At 34.5% G+C, this 19142-nt stretch overlaps 1 protein-coding gene across 5 annotated transcripts; it reads right to left on the reverse strand.

Annotated features, from left to right (window-relative positions):
• Positions 1 to 48: 48 nt before the first annotated feature.
• Positions 49 to 15579, reverse strand: LOC109191390. Of its 5 annotated transcripts, XR_002055908.1 has the most exons (20): positions 15349 to 15579; positions 14242 to 14345; positions 13853 to 14080; positions 13337 to 13423; positions 12691 to 12780; positions 12445 to 12571; positions 12272 to 12372; positions 10182 to 10350; positions 9913 to 10034; positions 8516 to 8644; positions 8343 to 8441; positions 8194 to 8251; positions 8033 to 8108; positions 7823 to 7952; positions 7435 to 7592; positions 3828 to 3900; positions 3412 to 3606; positions 2633 to 2726; positions 247 to 1194; positions 49 to 194 (listed from the first exon to the last, which is right to left on the reverse strand). XR_002055908.1 is itself a non-coding variant. In XM_019342033.1 (19 exons), the coding sequence occupies exons 2-19, from the start codon at positions 14314 to 14316 to the stop codon at positions 374 to 376; spliced, it is 2832 nt and encodes a 943-aa protein (XP_019197578.1). In that variant the 5' UTR covers positions 14317 to 14345; positions 15349 to 15579; the 3' UTR covers positions 69 to 373. The 5 variants fall into 5 exon arrangements, 4 of the variants coding, with proteins under 4 accessions (XP_019197578.1, XP_019197580.1, XP_019197581.1 ...); XM_019342033.1 differs by having other exon boundaries at positions 69 to 1194; XM_019342035.1 differs by having other exon boundaries at positions 69 to 1194; positions 15407 to 15565.
• Positions 15580 to 19142: the final 3563 nt, after the last annotated feature.

Consider the following 19142-nt stretch of genomic DNA (forward strand, 5'->3'; position numbering starts at 1 on the left):
ACAGGAATTTGTCATTGCAATAATCTAATCTCCAAATATCAGACTTTATTTTTTTTACTATTGCACAGAAAGGAATGTTCATCACAACTGCGATCACTACTTATTACAGTCAAAAGAAGAATTCATCAATAATACAATATTCTACAACAGCCACTGGAGTGGTAAAAGTGTGATGAAGGTATGAACATAAGACCCTTCATGTGTAAATACCATTTTTTTTTTTTTTTTTTTTGTAAATATAAGAACCTTCATATGTAAATACCATTTTACACCTCAAAATCGTTGTCAGTACTTGAGATTTACCTATATTACTACAACTAAGTAATAATAATGTTACTATCTGACAATAACAAAAATGAGATGGGAGCTTATATCAGTTTATAATGGGCTGAGCTAAATTACTAGATTCACTCTCCAATTTCATGGAAATCTCCTCAGGCACTGGTATATTAAGTTCCGAGCAAACCAGCTGAATTATTTTTGCAGTCACGCCCCCAAACGACAACTTGTTTAGTGTTATTGCAATAGCAAACCTATTCTTCATGTCGCAAAAGCCTGTGGATCCACCCATGCCGGAATGACCAAACCCTATAAGGCCGGAGTCCTTTGAGTGTATCCTTTTGAAACCGAGCCCAAACTGCCCATCCGGATAGGTCAGCTTCTCATATTCTCCAACGCCCAAAAATGCTTCGTGGATTTTTGGGTTTTTGAAAAGTTTGGCATTGTGGCTGTCAGTTGGAGTGTCGTCATCATTGACAACCAATACGTACTCGTTACCACTAGCATTTCTGCTAGAACCATCATCGCTATCAGAGCTATCACCGCTTTCTGAATCAGCCTTCCTCCATCTAGCTAATAGCTTTTTTTTGGGGGTCTTCGGAGAAGGGAATTTAGGAACGTGTCGGTGGCTTCCCAGTGGTGGCATGGAAGAAGACGACAGTGGGGGAATTTTACCACCATCAACAAGCGCTGCATAGTAGCGAGCAAGTGCACGAGCTGAGCAATGTCCATTGGCAGCAGGTATAATGGCACGGCGAGTAGTGAGTGCATTAAACATGATAGGAAGGGTAACTGCAGACTGGGCAATGTTCTGTGGCTGGAAGCTCGAGGGCAGGTCTGAACGGGCGCTCATTGCTGAAAGCTGGGTGAGATCATCCATATCTACCGTAAGTGATGCAACTCGAGATTCAACACCTACAGTAGAGAATTTGTTGATAACATTCAGATATTGTTAAAGCAACAAAATTAAACCTGTGAGATGGAAAAACAAGTAAATCGTGCGATAAGGTTGTTTTTTTTGGGGTAAGACCATGAGGTGTCCTGAGCAGGTCGTAACTGTAGAAGGGGCCTTTAAGCCCGTACCATACTCAGACTAATCTCCATTCACACCGGGCGGACCCAATTAAGGGGCAAAGTGCTGGCCAGATTGGTTTTTCCATACGAGAGGGGGTTCGAACTCCCGACCTCTCTTAAGGGATGAGAGTGCGATAAGGTTATTGTTACCTTTACATTTGAGAAAGAAAGAATTGCAGAAAGCTAATCAAAACAATTAACAGTTGGCAAGGTCAACAACTTCAAGCATGTTTAATATAATTTCAAAGATAATTTACTGTAGCTTCAAGAGTTCTCACAAGCAGCACTTCTAAATATGTAAATGTAATATTTTGTGTTTGGTTCGGCGGTTCGCACATGGGAATCGGAATCAGAATGAGAATCAAATACTTGGTAATTGTAATGGATTTTGGTGAAAGTATTTTGCATGTTTGGTAGTAGGGTGGAATTGGAATGATTACCAATATTGCTGTTTGGTTATGTATGATCCTATAATGGGAATAAAGGTTTTAAAAATACAAGAACAAAAAATCAAGATAATTTATTCTAATATAAAGACATCCAAAGTACCAATATAAACAAAAAAAAAAAAAAACCTAAAAGCAGTAATCCAAACTTAAAAATCAAATTACCAATTAGGAGGGGAATAATGGAATGAAACCCTTATTTTATTAAGGAATGTGTTTTCTAATTAAGGGGGTAATCAAATCCCATAAAATTGCTCTGAAAATCTGTCAACCAAACAATAACAATGACTTTGATTCCCATTCCTGATAGCTAAACCCATGAACCAAACACATCTTAGTTATTTACATTTTACTTTAGAACTTAAAATTCATCATGGTATGCCAAGGGCACATAAGACACCAGAACCCGTCAATTAATGCCAATTCTATTCTCCCAAAAGATTCAAAACAGAAGGTATAGTTGAATTTCTGGAAATTACAGTGGAATACTTTGCAGCAGCAATGCATCCTTGTTTCATTAAAATTAAAGACAATAAGAATATTCTGAATAGATTTAGGAAATTAGTCATATTTCACTACTGCCATATCAAAGCTAGAATAAGTACTCTCCACATAGAAGTTTGCATTCTCAAAAGCTATACTTTTATTGACAGAGCAACATTTGTCTCTGAGAAGTTACTAACTAGAACACATTCGATATTCATTATCATTAGTATATGCTTAAAGATAATAATATTATTTAATGGAAGTGATCAGTTGTAATGAAATCTGGCATGCATGTCCATCAACACATTCAAACTAAGTAAAGAAGTATTAGAAAGTTTGAACCATGCCTGGAGGAATTCCAACATACAGCTCCCCTTCAATCTTAAGAGGATGGATAAATGCTTCTTCAAGAAAGTCTTGAAATCTTTTTCCAGATGCACGCTGTTCAATAGGATTGATGACTGAGATAATTATAAATGTTGAGACAAGAATGTAGACTGCAAAATTTCATACTTTTGAAATCACATCTAAAAGATAAGCCATTTGTGAATTACTTAAAAGTTTCTCCTTTTCAAAATTAAACTTGGAATTGAACAATGGTAACAAAATTTGCAAGTGAGCTGGACAATTTGAGCTTTGTACATTGCTAGGATTATGATTTTGAAACTAAAATCAGAACTTCAACTATTTCTGTAGAGAGACGAGAACGGAGATCTTGATTCTTATGTAGCCAAGGCACTTGAAATAGTACATTGACGCTTTGAGCTTCAAACCAAGGCTATCTTTGATACAAAGATTGTTGTTCACTTGTTTAGTAGAGAAGCCAAAAACAAGTGAACAACATGAAATGAAGGAACCACCCATCAAGTTCTCATCAGATTTAAAATGGTTGTTTACATTACGTTCCAATCATGTTTGACTTCCTAACCAAAGAGGGAGTTAGCTTGAAACCTTATCATTTACTTCCCTTTCATCAACCCCTCTTATTTCTCATGCCAAACTGTGTTAAGGAACATTGACAAATAATTCTTCTGGTTCTCTCAAAAACAAATAATGTAAGCAGAAAAAACAATTATTATAATGAAATAAAAGGATGAAGTAATGGTACAAAACTATGTGCTAATACCTCGATTATGCCACCACATAACCAGCCAAAAGACAAATAATGGTATAGTTGCTTGTGACCAGGCTCAGTCTCTGGGGTAGCCGTGGCAATGCAGTTCAAACATTCATCCCAATCAGTCATTAATAAAGGGTTTTCTCGAGTCAGGTCAGCAAGGGCATTATGCAGACCAGATGTATGGTTAAGCACATGGTGAACCTGGCACAGAGAGACATAACATCCATGAGCAACTGATTTAGTCGTTAAGAGAAAACATGTAGGAACTCTACTGACTATGCAGTTATTTACTCTGATATCATGATTATATTTCTCAACAGAATTAAATTGCAAATTTATATCTAGCCAACCAAAGAGACTAAGTAAAGAGGATATGAACAACATAAAGGAAAAAAAGAAACTTAAGAGAGACAAATGTCAACCTTTATTTGATCTTTCCCATTTGATCGAAATTCCGGCCAAATGTTTGCAACATTCTCATCAAGCCTTAGTTTTCTGCTAGATGACATATTTTGAATGGTTATTACAGAAGATAGATGACGACAATTGATTAAGATATTGGGTTAATTCCAAATGCTAATACTCCAAAGGGTATGCTAGTGTGAGGCAAAAGTTAAATGCTGCCTCCAACTTAGGTTTGTATTTTCAGTACCAAAGACCTCTTGCCAGTTGGCTTTTTGTCTGTCACAAGTTTCTATTTAATATTTTGAAACTTCAAGAAAAAAACAGTTCCTTACTGTTATGTATTGTATCATCATATATTATTGCAAAGTTGACAATAACCGGATTTATGTCTATGCGTAAGAGTTTATTACATCTTGATTATTGGTTCCTCACTAAGGCATTTAAAGGAACATAGGCAAAGAGAAACAAGATAGCAAACCTTGAAAATTGTTATAATCTAAGATTGGGCTAAGGTCACTCAACTGGGCTATAATACACCTGGGCCACACTAAAAGATTGAATAATCAATTAGCTAGTCTAACCTATGGCCTCTCTTATTTTTTTCAATAAGGAACTCTTAACAGCTTTAGACGCCACTAAAGTAGACCGAACAAGCGGGTTTAGGATTGGACCCTCCCTTGAAACGAAAGCTTGGACGCCACCAATACTACAGGTAGACAACCGGGTAAACACGAAGTGGACCGAACAAGGCTCTGATACCTTGTTATAACAAAGCCCTAATACCATGTTACTCTGATACCTCTGATACCATGTTATAACAAGGCTATGATACCATGTTATAATCCAATATTGGGCCAAGGTCACTCAACTGGGGTATAATGCACATGGGCAAAATCACACTAAAAGATTGAATACAATCAATTAGCTAGTCTAACCCATGACCTTATAAACCCATATACTCCATCTTATTTTTTTTTTTTTTTTCATGTGGGACTCTTAACAGAAATCAAAGCTAATGAAGAGAAGTAACATGTGGTATTCAATTTTTATGAAATGCTTATGATAGGTTACCACCGAAGAAAGAGCAAGGATATTATAGAATTATAGTAACAGGTAGGTCAAACTCTTCATGTTGCGTAAGAAAAAGGAGGTCTTCCAGCTACTAGCTAGCAATTGAGCTTCTTGTTGATGGTGTGCAACAACAAAGGTTTTTACAGTTATGTATCAAACGGCAATTTATATCCTACACCACGGCGCGCGTTGCACTATGCGCCCAGAATTATTATTTTTTTTTGAAATTTCCCGCCCCAGTGAATGGCAGTAGTTTTTTCTTTAAAAAAAAACCCGCTGTTCAAGAATGTACATAATGTTATACTAGAATACACATAATGTTATACATGAATGTACATAATTATATAACAAAATATACATACTCTTTTTAAAAGATAATACACATAATCTAACATAATACATAATAAACATAAACTTTTAACATAATACACATCAACTCTTAACATAATACACACAAATTTTCTGATTCGGATGTACATAATTGTATAAAAAGAATGTACATAATTGTATAAAAAATACACATAACTGTATGAACCAATACACACAACGTTATGAACAAATACACATAATCTCAGCAACTTCCTACCGCGCCTCCCAACACTACCCCAAAACGACGTCGTTTTGGGAGGCGCGCGGTACACAGTGCTATGTGCGCCGTGGTGTAGGATATAACGATTGGTATCAAACACTGTACAAAGTCCTTATATATTTATATACAAGCATCAGACAAGCCTACTATGACTAGATCTAGGGTTAGGCTATTCAACATTCAAAAGATGGTACCTTTATTAGATAATTACCATCCTTTGATTGCACAACAATTTAACACAAGTTAGATCATGTAAGAGCTAAGGACACCATAAAAAAAAAAAAAAAAAAAAAAAAACTTAGAGCTGCATGTTTAAGTCCTGGACTGTAGGGTGCACCAGTACTTAGAACCTTGCACTCATGCACATTTAAGCTACAGATTTTTGTCTACAAAAACCATTTGAATAGTAAAATATCTATTCTGCTTTACATCGTTTATTGCTGTTAGCCCAAGAGGTAAAGGGAAATCTAGTTTTTATGTGCCATGGATACTACTTACTCCAAATTGTAGCTAGAGAACATCAAGGAGAACGCTGGATATGTAGGAAGAATTTCTCATGTGGAGATGAATTGGACATGGCATGCATAGATTGTGTTGGATACAATGCATTGGACTTGGGTCTTTGTATTGGTTAGATAACTAACAATTTTCTGTTAAATTTTTGTTTCTTGTATGCAGATCCCTTCCCTTTAGCCCATTTCTCAATAAAATTTCTACACTAAGAGATTGAAATCCTTTTAGAAAATGAGATGAAATAGTTGTAAGTTAGAGAATATGTTTTAAATTGAATGTACTATTTTGATTTACACAACTACTAAATTAAAATAACTTATTCTAGTTGTTTAGATTGAAATTCAAATAAATATATTGAGTAAAGTTTAGCATTAGGTGGCCAAGAAATAAGATGGAAGTTTTAGTTTTAGTTTTTTTTATTTTATTTTATTTGTTTTGATGTTTGAAAGTGGACTCTCACAAAGTTTAGAAATCAGTAAACATTGAATAAATTTTAGGTATTTGGGAAATTATTATAGGTATGGGCCAGAGAAGAAAATTGAATATTCAATTTTGGATAGAAATAAATGGTGTTTGCTGCCAGGAGAACAGATGCAATTTCTTATTAGAAGTAATGGTAACACATAGGGACTTACTGTTGGCGCATACTCTGATAGCTGATAACAAAAAAATAAAAGGACTCCCTACTGTTTTTAAAAATTGACCTAGTAACACTCTTCTGTTGAATTGGACCAGAAAAGGCATTCAAGAACCCAAAAACTTTAACCTGATAAAACAGGCTTTCAAGAAAAAAATGTTGTGATAAAAACTTCGGATCTGATGGCTTTGCAACATGAGGTTTAGAGGTGTTGTGATAAAAATTTCGGATCTGATGGCTTTGCAACATGAGGTTTAGAGGTAAGGTGGGAATATGGACATATTAGACAACAAAAAATGTTCACCTAATTAAGGCAAATACAAAATTGTTACGTAACTCATTTCAAATAGATACCCTCATATGTACGATTTATATTTTCTGGAGTACAAAGGGCCTACAGCCTACTGTTGCAATCGTTATATTGTGGACCAGGATCCACAGTACACTGTGGGCACTGTGGACCCTGGCCCAATACACAGAATTCATGTTCATAATACACGTACACATAAACACGATATAATGAACATGAATTCTGTGTATTATGAACATGAATTATGTGTATTATATAGCTGAGGACACATAAACACTTAACATAATACATAGAATTCATGTTTATAATGCACATAATTCATGTTCATTATATCGTGTTTATGTGTATGTGTATTATGAACATGAATTATGTACCTTATGAAGTCAAATTCTGTGTATTGGACCAGGGTCCACATTGCACTGTGGATCCTGGTCCACGATATAAATTGCCCTACTGTTGAATATTCTATCAACACGTGTTAATTAAAACCCATTTAAAACTTACCCGTTATCAACCAGCCAATGTAGCATTCCTGCTGTGATTCCCTTTGTTACTGAAAATACAGAAAATAAGCTATCAGGTTGAACTGGCCTTGGATCATATCTTCCAAGCATGCCAGCAGCAGTATCGATGATCACATTTCCATCTTTGTAGGCACAAACCTTCAGAGACATCACAAAAACAAGAATATATTCATTAGCAATAACAAAGAATAAAATCATCTTCAGTTCTGCCCTCTATTTAGAAAAGTATCTTCACCATTGTGTATCCTCTGCTTTTAAATATACTCCATATATTGTTTGAAAGAAAATATAGAGAGATCTACATCATCATGAAACTTTGAGAAATACCACATTATCAGACTGTATATAAGGCAACCACTACTACATACCTGAATCCCAAGTACTTTGTCAGCAGTTCCAAGCTCGACTAAGAGCTGCCTCAGTTTAGCCTCAACATCAGAATGGATAGGGGTATCATAAATCCACTGTGAATTGACCATTGGCCCTTTATTTAAGTTGCTGATACAAATTTGTTTACAGCTAAAAATGAGAGACGCACCAAATGAAAAGCCAAAAGCACAAGCACACAACAGACTTACCATTTCAATGCAGATTCAGCAAATGGTCTCATGATGTCAATATAAACTATACGGACATTCATTGTTGCCGAAAGTCCTGAAACCAAGACAAATACTAAATGAGCATTACAAATCAAGAATTTGTCTAAAGACAGAATCTTCCAGGAAGGTATATTACATACCGCGAAGCAGATTAAGGACCCTGCCAAATATCACTATATCACCAGGAAATGCATCAACCTGGGGATAAAAAATATTGCTCGAGTCTAAGTTTATTTTCTGATAGATATTACCAGTTTAAGGCCACTAAGAGCAAAATGATTTCACTTACCGGATTAAAACGTTTCACTTCTTTTTGGTTTAATTTCATCTTTTCTTGTATGACCTTGATATTTTTTTCCCTTTGCTCAGTCAATGTTTTCATGTTATCCTTCATCAGTATTCAGATGGGTCAATCAGTAAACTATAAATAGTTGGACATTATTAAAAGGATATAATACTCACGAAAGCTTCAGCTGCAGGTGTTGAAGAGCGAAAGAAAACAGTTGTTATCTCCATAGCCTGCTCTGGAATGTCAAGGCGGAACTTAAGTCCCATTTCTGCGAAGGCAGACAGCAGGGCCACATGATCGCCCTGAAAGATGGAAGTAGATTCAGTGCCTATCTAGCAAACTAGAAACTGTTAGAAATTATTGACTGACAAAGTGTGTGCAACAAGTAATTAAGATAATATTTGACAACTAAAAACATATACGAACTTGGTTACTTGGGATACTGACATTTTGTTGAGGTTAAAGTTCACAAAAAATACAGAGCATAACAATGTGATGAGTATACATCAGGCTAGCAGTTCCCAGTTTGTGGCAAGTGATATCATATTTCTTGATGCTATCACAAGGGTGCAATTATGGTAGTGGTTGCATGACTGGTTCCTAACATCTCATTTGATCATCAATTAATTGATATGAAAGTATTGCATGAGCATAGCAGATCCTCACGAAAATTTATCTTGAAGCTCATTATATCCTATAATTTATTCTTAGGGTAGGAAAGAACAATTTTATTAATTGGACAAGCAATAGAGAATGAGGCATATAGAGATGATGAAACAAAAGAAAGAAGATACACATTTGTGATAAAGTTATTCCATCAAAATCATTTCTGTCCATAAAGTTCATGACAACCAATCCATCACTCAAAAATGCATGGGAATTATCACCCTGTTCTTCCATTGCTAAATGGACTCAACTGTGAGTACAGCTGCATAAGCATTCATTTGAAAGTATTAAGTCCCACATTGAAAAAATAGAGAAAAGGTTTATAAGGCCATAGGTTAAACTAGCTAATCGATTCAATCTTTTAGTACGGAAGCCTAGTTCAGCAACCTCAGCCCAATCTTAGATTATAACATAGTATCAGAGCTTGTTCAGTCCACTTTATGACACCAAGTTTTTGTAGCAAGCTTGCTTGGTCCAGACTCCAGAGTTCACCCGATTGTTTGTCCATGGTATTGGTGGCATCCAAAGCTTCCGTTTTAGGGGAAGGGTCCAATCCAATTGTAAGTGGTCAAATAGTTATATTCAAAATAGCCCAGTTGTCCATTTGAGGGGGAGTGTTAAGAATCCCACGTTGAAAAACATTTGGGTTTATAAGGTTTGGATTAAACTAGTTAATTGATTAGATTCAATCCTTTAGTGTGGTTTGGCCCATGTGCATTACAGCCCGGTTGAATAACCTTAGCCCAATCTTAGATTCTAATAGAAAGGTTTTGTATATGAACTTGGCATATGATCACAGAGTGAGTAGTTATCACATTAGAGTCTATCTAAGGGAAATTTCAATTTGAAGATCATTAATTGTAGGCATTAATGCAGTCAGGATTATGTTTAAAGAATGACAAACCTCAGCTGAAGCCAAAAACATTTTTGCAAGAGCTTGTTTTGTAGAGTTTGACAGTAACTTTGTGAGCCCAAAATCAAGCAAAATTGGACGATGTGGAGGTTCCTTGCTTACAAGAAAATTACCTAATTTTAATAGTCAAATAAAAATAATAAAAGAATCAGATGTTAAAGTAAAAGATACTCATTTTGTGTCTTATGAATCAATAGTGGTACATATACATTTGCATAGAGTTAAAGAGAGGACAGAAGAAGAGAGAGAAGGAAACACACCAGGATGTGGGTCACCATTGAATAAGCCGTCCACATAAATTTGGTGTGCATATGCACGTGTGATTCCTTCAACGAGTTTTTGTTTATCAACACCTAAAGCCTGGAGTGCTTCAGAATCATTTAAACGAACACCATCCATGTACTCTAGTATGAGAACCTTTTCAGTTGACTGCCTTTGTGGAATGGTGAGCAAACAAACAACAAATTAAAAGAAAAGAAGTTATATGCAGTGTAAAAGATGAAATCATGCAAGAGTTGGGTTGAGTGTTCATTACTTGATCAAATAAAATGATAATAGAAGAGGAGAGTAGCAGTAAAGTAAAATCACAAGCAAATAACACCCCGCTTTGACTGAATATCTGGCCAGACAAGCTTCTGCTTTCATATCTAGTCTAGTAATAATATATCAAATAATTTTTCATACCAATCTCTGGTCAAATCTCTTCACATGGCCCATGAAATGACATATTTTGTGGTCTTTTGAGGATAAATGAAGTCCATAAATTACTCTAATCCATTTATTAGAAATCATGAGGCAGTGGGTTGGCAAGTTTATTTATTATTCTTTTTGGTACATAAAATTTAGGAAAGGGGAGGCTACCTTGGTCTAGGGTTAGGACATACCACTAGCCGCAAAGAGGACTTGTAATAAAATTTACAAATTGCCCACCAAGGGGGACTACTGGTAGCAAGAATCAAACGTAAGTAATTTTGAGCAAACCCAGCAAAGTCAACAATCCTTAAAAACCCCACCAGCCACCGGCATATGGAAAATTAAATATTACTCTTTATGCTCCATTTTACATATCTTACTTTCCTTTTTAGTCGATCCCAATTACTCCCAAAATGTTCTCCACAGCTCCACTTTCCAAAAATAGAAAATTTTTTCTTACACAAGTATAATGGGGCCCACTTATATACTTAAAAATTTTCAAATTTTGAAAAAAAAAAAAGAGGAAAAAAAGAAGCTACATTTAACCTCACTTGTCTTTACGAAAAATTGCTCTAAAACTCTGCCTAAACAGCAAAAGTGGCATACACTTGGGGTTATGGAGTATACTAAACTACAGATTCTGATACAAATACAATTGCATGTATAAAAGTTACAATTTTGAGAGGCATTTATCATTTATATTAAATTAGATTACAGGAGACGTCAGAGTAAAACTGAAAGCCTACAATCTTTGGGATTCATAAAAGACAAGGAAACTGAATTAAGAAAGCAACTACTAGATGATGGTGCATAAAGCTGTGTGAACCCCTATCAAGTATGTTCAGATAATACTTGAAAACACCATAGATTCAAAATTCTTAACACCTAAATATTAGTGTATTGCCACCTGAACATCTGATACAAATCAGGCAGGAAAGGAAAGTAATCAAATAATCATTCTAGTGGAAGCATAGAATAAGGGATTGACTGATTAGGTAAATCCTTGCTTATTTTGTGGAGCGTATAATTAGGGATTGACTAATTATGTAATCAGTAATTGATGCTCCTACCTTATTTTACATATGGTAATAGATTATAAATAGGGACCATCTATTAGAAGAGAGGGCATCCGGTAGGATTGGAACAATTAGCTCTAAGTAGCTGTGGGCAAGAATTTATTCTTGTTGGAGGGATATTCTTAGAATTCCCTTGTTTTCTTTCCTTTGGTTTTACTTTATAATATCATAATCTCCTAGATTTCTTGATTCAAATTCATCCTGTCTCTTTACTCTTATCAACATCCAAACACCTAAAAATTAGCTTTGTATTGACGTATACATCATTGATAGGGGAGTGTGTACATAAGTATTGGCAAGCAAACTCCTAATACCGATTTCTGTGATTCCTATATTTGGGTTTAGGAAGTTAGCCAACCTTCCTAAAATCAAATTTAAAAATAGCCATTCTAATGCCATAAGTGACAGCTATGTTTCAACAATGCAATCACTGCATATGAGTCATGAACTGATATTGCTATTCATGCCATGTTTCTCTCCACCATCCTCATGCCGGCATTAAAATAGTAAAGAACTACTTAAGTTCTCGAAAAAGAATTGCAGAATCACTCAGCTTTCATTGGAAGCTTATAATAAGGTACCTGAATAACTTCAGGAATTAATACATCAACAAGATTAGAAGGCTCATCATGATTAGATCTCTTTCTGCAGCCTAGGTTCCTTGAGACCTTGCGAGTATTTTCTAGAAAAAAACACAAAAGGCATTAGATATCAGATAACCAATTTCAGAACAATGCTGTAATTTATAGCACACCTGCCTCATGATTAAAGTCTAGTTCCTTTGGTGCTTCTTTGCACCACTCATCAATCATAGGATTGAAGTTATACTGTGGTTCTGCCCATGCTATCCAATCAACTATTGACTTCGCATTCTTCAGATCCTGCAGAAGAAGCAACACTACTAATGACCATACAGGATCCAAGTACTATCACTTCTACAACAAAGCATTTTAACACAAAAGTATAAAATAAAAACCAATAATAAGCAAACAATAAGAACCTCCAATATTATTTTGTCTACACCATCATGCTGAACCTTGACAACAACTTCCTGTCCATCACTCAAAGTTGCACGATGAACTTGCGCTATCTGCATGGAGGTGGAATAAGCAGTGAGGATAACAGAACATGATGGAACTTTCCACACAGTGGACCTAATCTTTTCCTTTGTTTACTAGAGATTAATATAAAAAGCTAATATCAAGCAAACTATGGACTCTATCCCTATGGAAGATCCTGCTCTACAATTCAAACCATTTTATAAGAAACAATAATTGTTTTCATCAAAATTGCACTGCAACAGCGAAATCCTCAATAAAGAAAACATTTTTTCAACTAAATACAACATCACCAGTCTTTCCATTATGGCAACAACAGCCTCAAATTATTGAAACAGTAATTCCTAACCTTCAATCCATGTGTAGAAAAATGTATTGAAAAATAGATGGCTGTGGTTCAACCAAAATGTTGGTTTTGGAATATTCATAATCTGAAATGGTTAAGCAACATGCATTGGAGGAAGTACTTCAAGAGCTCACAACATTTCGGGCATCAGAGGCAACAATGCATCTATATATGACCCAGATCCAACAGATTCCTAGTTCTTTGTTTATTGTTTTATGCGTGGATATAACCTAGGAACTTACCGAAGCTGTTGCCAGAGGAACTCCATCAAAATTCATGAATAGATCATCCATGGATTTTCCCAACTCATTCTGTATAGTTTGGCAAACCTGTGCAAAAACAAACATCATCAAATTAATGGTCATGTAGTCATCATTTGTTCAAAAATTGGTTAAACAATTTACACAGACAATTAATTGGGCTTTCAAAGGTGCATGACTGTGAAAAAGGTATGCAGTATTAGCAGCAAAGCAAAGAGCCGTATTAAGTTGCCAAAGCACTACTCTGCTCAAACACATTTAGTCAACCTGCATATTCAAATAAATTCACGCCTACCCAAGGCATGAATAGACAAGGGCCCACACAAGCAGTGGAAAATCAGTAAACTATTAAGTACACTCATTATGAAGCATATATTGTCACTATCTAAAGGTTACAGATGAAAAATATTTTCTGGTCTCTAATTTGTATAGTCATTTTTTTTTCTTTCTTTTCACGTGCAGGCATGGTTCAAAGATCAGATATGAGGGAACTATAACCTCTTCTAAAGGGCGGGGAGGAAGAGAGTCCTGTAACTGTTTCAACAGGTATATATAGGCTTCTGGAAGCACATCGGCGCGAGTGGATAGGTATTGTCCAAATTTCACCCATAGACCTTCTAACTCTATCATCAAATTGAGGATACGTTTTGCATTCCGCTCATGAGCTTTTTGCCATAGAGCATCTATCTTCAACTTGCTTATCCACTTTTCTCTCTTCTGTAATGCCTTCAGTAAAACAAATACATAAAAAAGAAGAAACATTTCCTCAATTTTGGTTATGAAAGGCAGAAATATTAAATCTGTGTGTGTATGCATGTGCATGGGTTCTCCCTCAAAAACTGAATCTATCATCATCAATCCACCAATCTCCAATGACAAAATTTTACCTTGTAATCCAGGTAGATAAAAATAGTTAAAGCAAAAACTTTAAATCGTCTCTTGTAGATGCTTCCCCACCCCATGTGTCAAAGGCAGGTGGCAAAACCTATTTCTGGTACAAAATGGAGAAACACATCACACAAAAGGATATGCCAAGTTACTACCATATGAGGCATGTTTTCTACAGAACTATCAAAATTATATCTAAGAAAAAAGGTTTAATAATGTTACTATTTACCACTTGGTGAACTCTCAATTAAATTATTTTCTTTATTAAAGAAAAAGAAAATAAGACAGTTGTTTTTAGTGATCATGAAAAAGCTCAAAAAGAAAACATCTTAGAAACTAGTCAAGTGAAGAGTATTGTTGAAGATATGGGACACTGTATCTAACTATCTATGCAGTCTGCAGACCTAAAGTAATAACATTACAAAAGCATTTGAAATTGAATTGACAAGCTTCATTGAATTATAACTGACAGATTCACTGCTTCCATAGATGGCATGAAATGAAAACTCAAACCAAAGGTGGAGGCTCACTATTCAAGATTTCATGAATGTGTGTTTTGAACTAAAATTACAGACAACCAAATCATTTACAAGTAGTAAAGACTTGCTGGCATTGGCACATAGTGGCATCCAAGGTTTCCCTGACAATACCATTAATCTTATGGTAATTTTTTCTTGGTATCACAGTATCAAACTCTGTTTTCTCCAACCCATAAACTCCAAGCAGTAGAAATTGAAAATCTCTATTAGAAATTTACATATACTGTACAGTGCCCATTAGCTGACAGGATTTACTATGTGATTTTTATTTTTATTTTAAATTCACTTTCTCTTTCACATAAATGATCAGTAACATCATAACACAAGCTTGATCATCATTTCTTAGCAAAATATCGGTTTTGCATTTCAAGAACTCAAGTACACAAACACTATTAATTCCACTGATCATGTAAAAATATACAACAAAATATAAAAGGAACGTATGAATTGCATGAAAAACTGATTAAAATTATCTCGTCTATTTTCACAGATCATGCAATCAAAGAACGCAAAGAATATGCAACAAACTGTAATCAAGTTGGGAAAATGAGGAAGAGGAATTCAAGCCTGATCAAAATCTCTTAGAATTTCGTTGAAATTGACTGCAGGGAATGATGAAGCACAATGAAAATAGTGGAGGCGCAGACGCGTAAGAAGGCCGGAGACGGTGCGCTTATGGAAATACGGTGCCGTTCTGAAGAATAACTTTGCCTTTTGCATCGCCTTTGATCGTAACGGGTCGGACGGCGATTTTCAACTATAATTGTGGCTGTATGCGTCAAACCTTACAAAACCACCACAAAGTAAAGATATTTAGAATGCTACTAAAAGTCTTACTCTTTTTTTTTTTTTTTTTTTTTTTTTTGAGATTTTGAAAAATAAAAATAAAAATAACAAATACGTTTACTAGTTGCCCATTGCCATGTTGGACTGTTGGTCGGATGAGATGCTTAGAGTATCCTTTTGTTTCTTAGCAACATTTTGATGGATGATTTTTGTGGTATTTTTTCGTTTAAGATGTTGTTGATTTTATTTTCAGAAATTTTACAATATTTTAAAACCTGATACACTAATAAGATGTCTTTATTGTATAAAAGAGGATGAGATGGTATGATGACGAACTGGTGTTATGTTTCTGATAGACCTTTTGTGGAAGGATAATGTTGGAGATGTGCATTCTTGCACCGTTTTTAGTTTTGAAAGACGATAGAGTATATTTTTAGTTAGAGATGACAAGGGGACAGAGTGAGGTAGGGAGTATATTCTCCGTCTTTGTGGCCCCGCTCCTGCAACCTTATACATCGGGAAATTTGTTGGGATGGAGAATCATCATTCTCGGTCAAACTAATAGTTTAATGCAATTTTTAATATTTAAGTAAAAAATTAAATATTAAATTATTGATTTAAACTATCAAATTCAAATATTAGTATAGTATTACGTTTTTTTTTTCATAAATTTTATATATTTTATATCTGTCAACTAGTAATTCACCCGCGCGATGCACGGAAAAAAATTATGTTCTTATAAATATAAATAAAAAATAGAAAAACTAAAATATTTTAAATCATTTAATATAATAATATTTTTGAGCTTCCATTGGTCAAATGTTTATTATTTTTATAGAATACAAAATTACAATTAAAATTAAAATTATAATTTTGTATGGTTAATATAATCTCTAATTATGTGCATATTCAAATAAACTTATAGAGATAACTGACATAATTACATTGATTTATTCTTAACTGTATTTCATCTATATTATAATTTTCACAATACAAATAATAACTAAGATAATTACATTTGGAAAGCAAATTTTAAATTTTGTATGTGTAAATTTAAACTCTAATTGAACATATTTTTTATATGATTATATAATATATAGCTATTTTATTTTTCAAAAGTATATTTTTTATATGATTATATAATATATAACTATTTTATTTTTTAAATGTTGTGCTTTTTTTTTTTTTTTAATAATAAAGGATGTTGTGGCATTAATTGTAACATTAATTATTTCCCAAATCATATAGCTTTAGTATATAAAGGATGACCTTGTGGTCTAATGGCACCAAGTTGCTCATCTTTGTGCTTAAGGCGGCATTGTACATTTTGTTTAATTTGATAAAATTATCTTTACCGAATCTTTGTAAGACAAAACTACCCTTTCAACAGTATAACTCCATTATTATTTAATAACTTCATTATTATTACTATACACCTGCATCTTTCATATTTTTTAATTATCATTTATTAAAAATATCATATGACAATTAATTTTTTGAATGCTACTAGCTCTATTACATTGTAGTATCTGTTCATATACTTTCTCAACCTACTGAAACACAAAGAGCTAATAACGCCTCCACTGAGCAATACATATTCTATGACAATTAATTTAATTGTAGCTTATATTTTAATTTAATTATCTATGAATATTAAATCATATGTGTATATATAATATAATATACATATATTATTTGCATACATATACCAATACATGTGGATGTTATCTTAGTATTACACGTGCACACGCGCACACACACATATGTTGTGCATGGGCGCACGTGTTTGTACTATTATTTTGTAAATACTAGTAATTCACCCGCGCGATGCACGGGAAAAAATTATGTTATTATAAATATAAATAAAAAATAGAAAAAATAAAAATATTTTAAATTTTTTAATATAATCATATTTTTGAGCTTCCATTGGTCAAGTATTTATTATTTTTATAAAATACAAAATTACAATTAAAATTAAAATTAAAATTTTGTATGGTTAATATAATCTCTAATTATGTACATATTCAAATAAACTTATAGAGAGAATTTACATAATTACATTGATTTATTCTTAATTGTATTTCATCTATATTATAATTTTCACAATACGAAAATAACTATTTTATTTTTCAGATGTTGTGCTTTTTTTTTATTTTTTATTTTTATAGTAAAGGATGTTGTGACTATTTTATATTAATAAGGATAGAGACAATAATTATAACAATAATTACTCACCAAAATAATAATTGTAACATTAATTAATTCCCAAACCATATAGCTTTATTATAGTTAAGATATGTTTTAAGAAAATTGTCTACATTATTATTAAACAAAAATATATAAATTCTTTATCGTTTTTTTTTTTTTTTGAAAGAGAAAGTTTAATTCATTAAATCGGAATCAAGAATGTTAACAAGGAAGGCAGGTGGTTCATCCAACCACTCACCGCAACCTAACACAGAAAAGGCCTCCCTAGCAACAGTGTGGGTAGCACAATTCACAGATATCTTAACATGACAGAACTGCACATCTTCAATCTCAGATGCCAAGTTCTTTACATCATCTACTAAATAGCCAAAAATAGAAATAAAAGAATCCGAAGTAATAGCATTAAAAACAATCTGACAATCTGTTTCCACATCCACAACACCCAAACCAGTGCCCTTAAGCCAACTCAACGCCTCCCGAATAGAAAGCACCTCTGCTTCCCTAACCGTACACAACCCGGGCACTCTGACATTCTTTGCAGCTAGGAAATTACCGCCATCATCCCGCAAGACCCACCCGAACCCCATAGCATTATCCTCTTCTCTTAACGCAGCATCAGTATTGAGCTTGAGCCTCCCATGCACTGGTCTTGTCCAAGTAGCCACGGCATGTGTGTCTATGCGGCCAGCACCAACAAGCAGCTTTTCGTTTGCATCTCCCCAACATTCCAGAAACGCCAAAGCCCTATGCATCATAGTAGATAAATCAAAACCAATGCCCTTCCACACACTCTTATTCCTACTGCACCACACACCCCAACAAGCCATAACAAACTTAGACTTTGCAATTAAATCTAATGTGCCCAAAGCCCAAAAGAACCAGTCTCCCAGATGATTACCATCATAGTTACTCACATGCGGCATCCCCAACATGTTCCAAAGCCGAATTGCCTCCCCACACTGAAAAAAAAAAAGATGTATGGCCGACTCCTGCTCCTGCCTGCACATATGGCAATCCACCAAGCATGCAACATTCTTAGTCAACAAAATATCACATGTAGGAAGATAGAGAGACGCTAACTGCCAACAAAAATTCTTCACCTTAGGCGGGACATGCAGGCTCCAAATACTTGCCCATGGGCGGTCACTCGCAGCCACCCTTGTAAGCTGCTTATAGCATGACTTGACCGAATACGCACCCTTCTGCTCCCATTGCCAAAACCACTGATCACGAGGCTTCTGAATACTGACAGGAATATTCAAAATTAAGTTAGCATCACAGGCATTAAAAATATCCTTTACACAATCCACATCCCAACCTGTACCATGCAAATCCATCAGGGAGGCCACCGGTGCCTCATAAACTGT

Source organism: Ipomoea nil, unplaced genomic scaffold (genome assembly GCF_001879475.1).
Source record: "Ipomoea nil cultivar Tokyo-kokei standard unplaced genomic scaffold, Asagao_1.1 scaffold1622, whole genome shotgun sequence".
In the NCBI taxonomy this organism is placed as follows: domain Eukaryota; kingdom Viridiplantae; phylum Streptophyta; class Magnoliopsida; order Solanales; family Convolvulaceae; genus Ipomoea; species Ipomoea nil.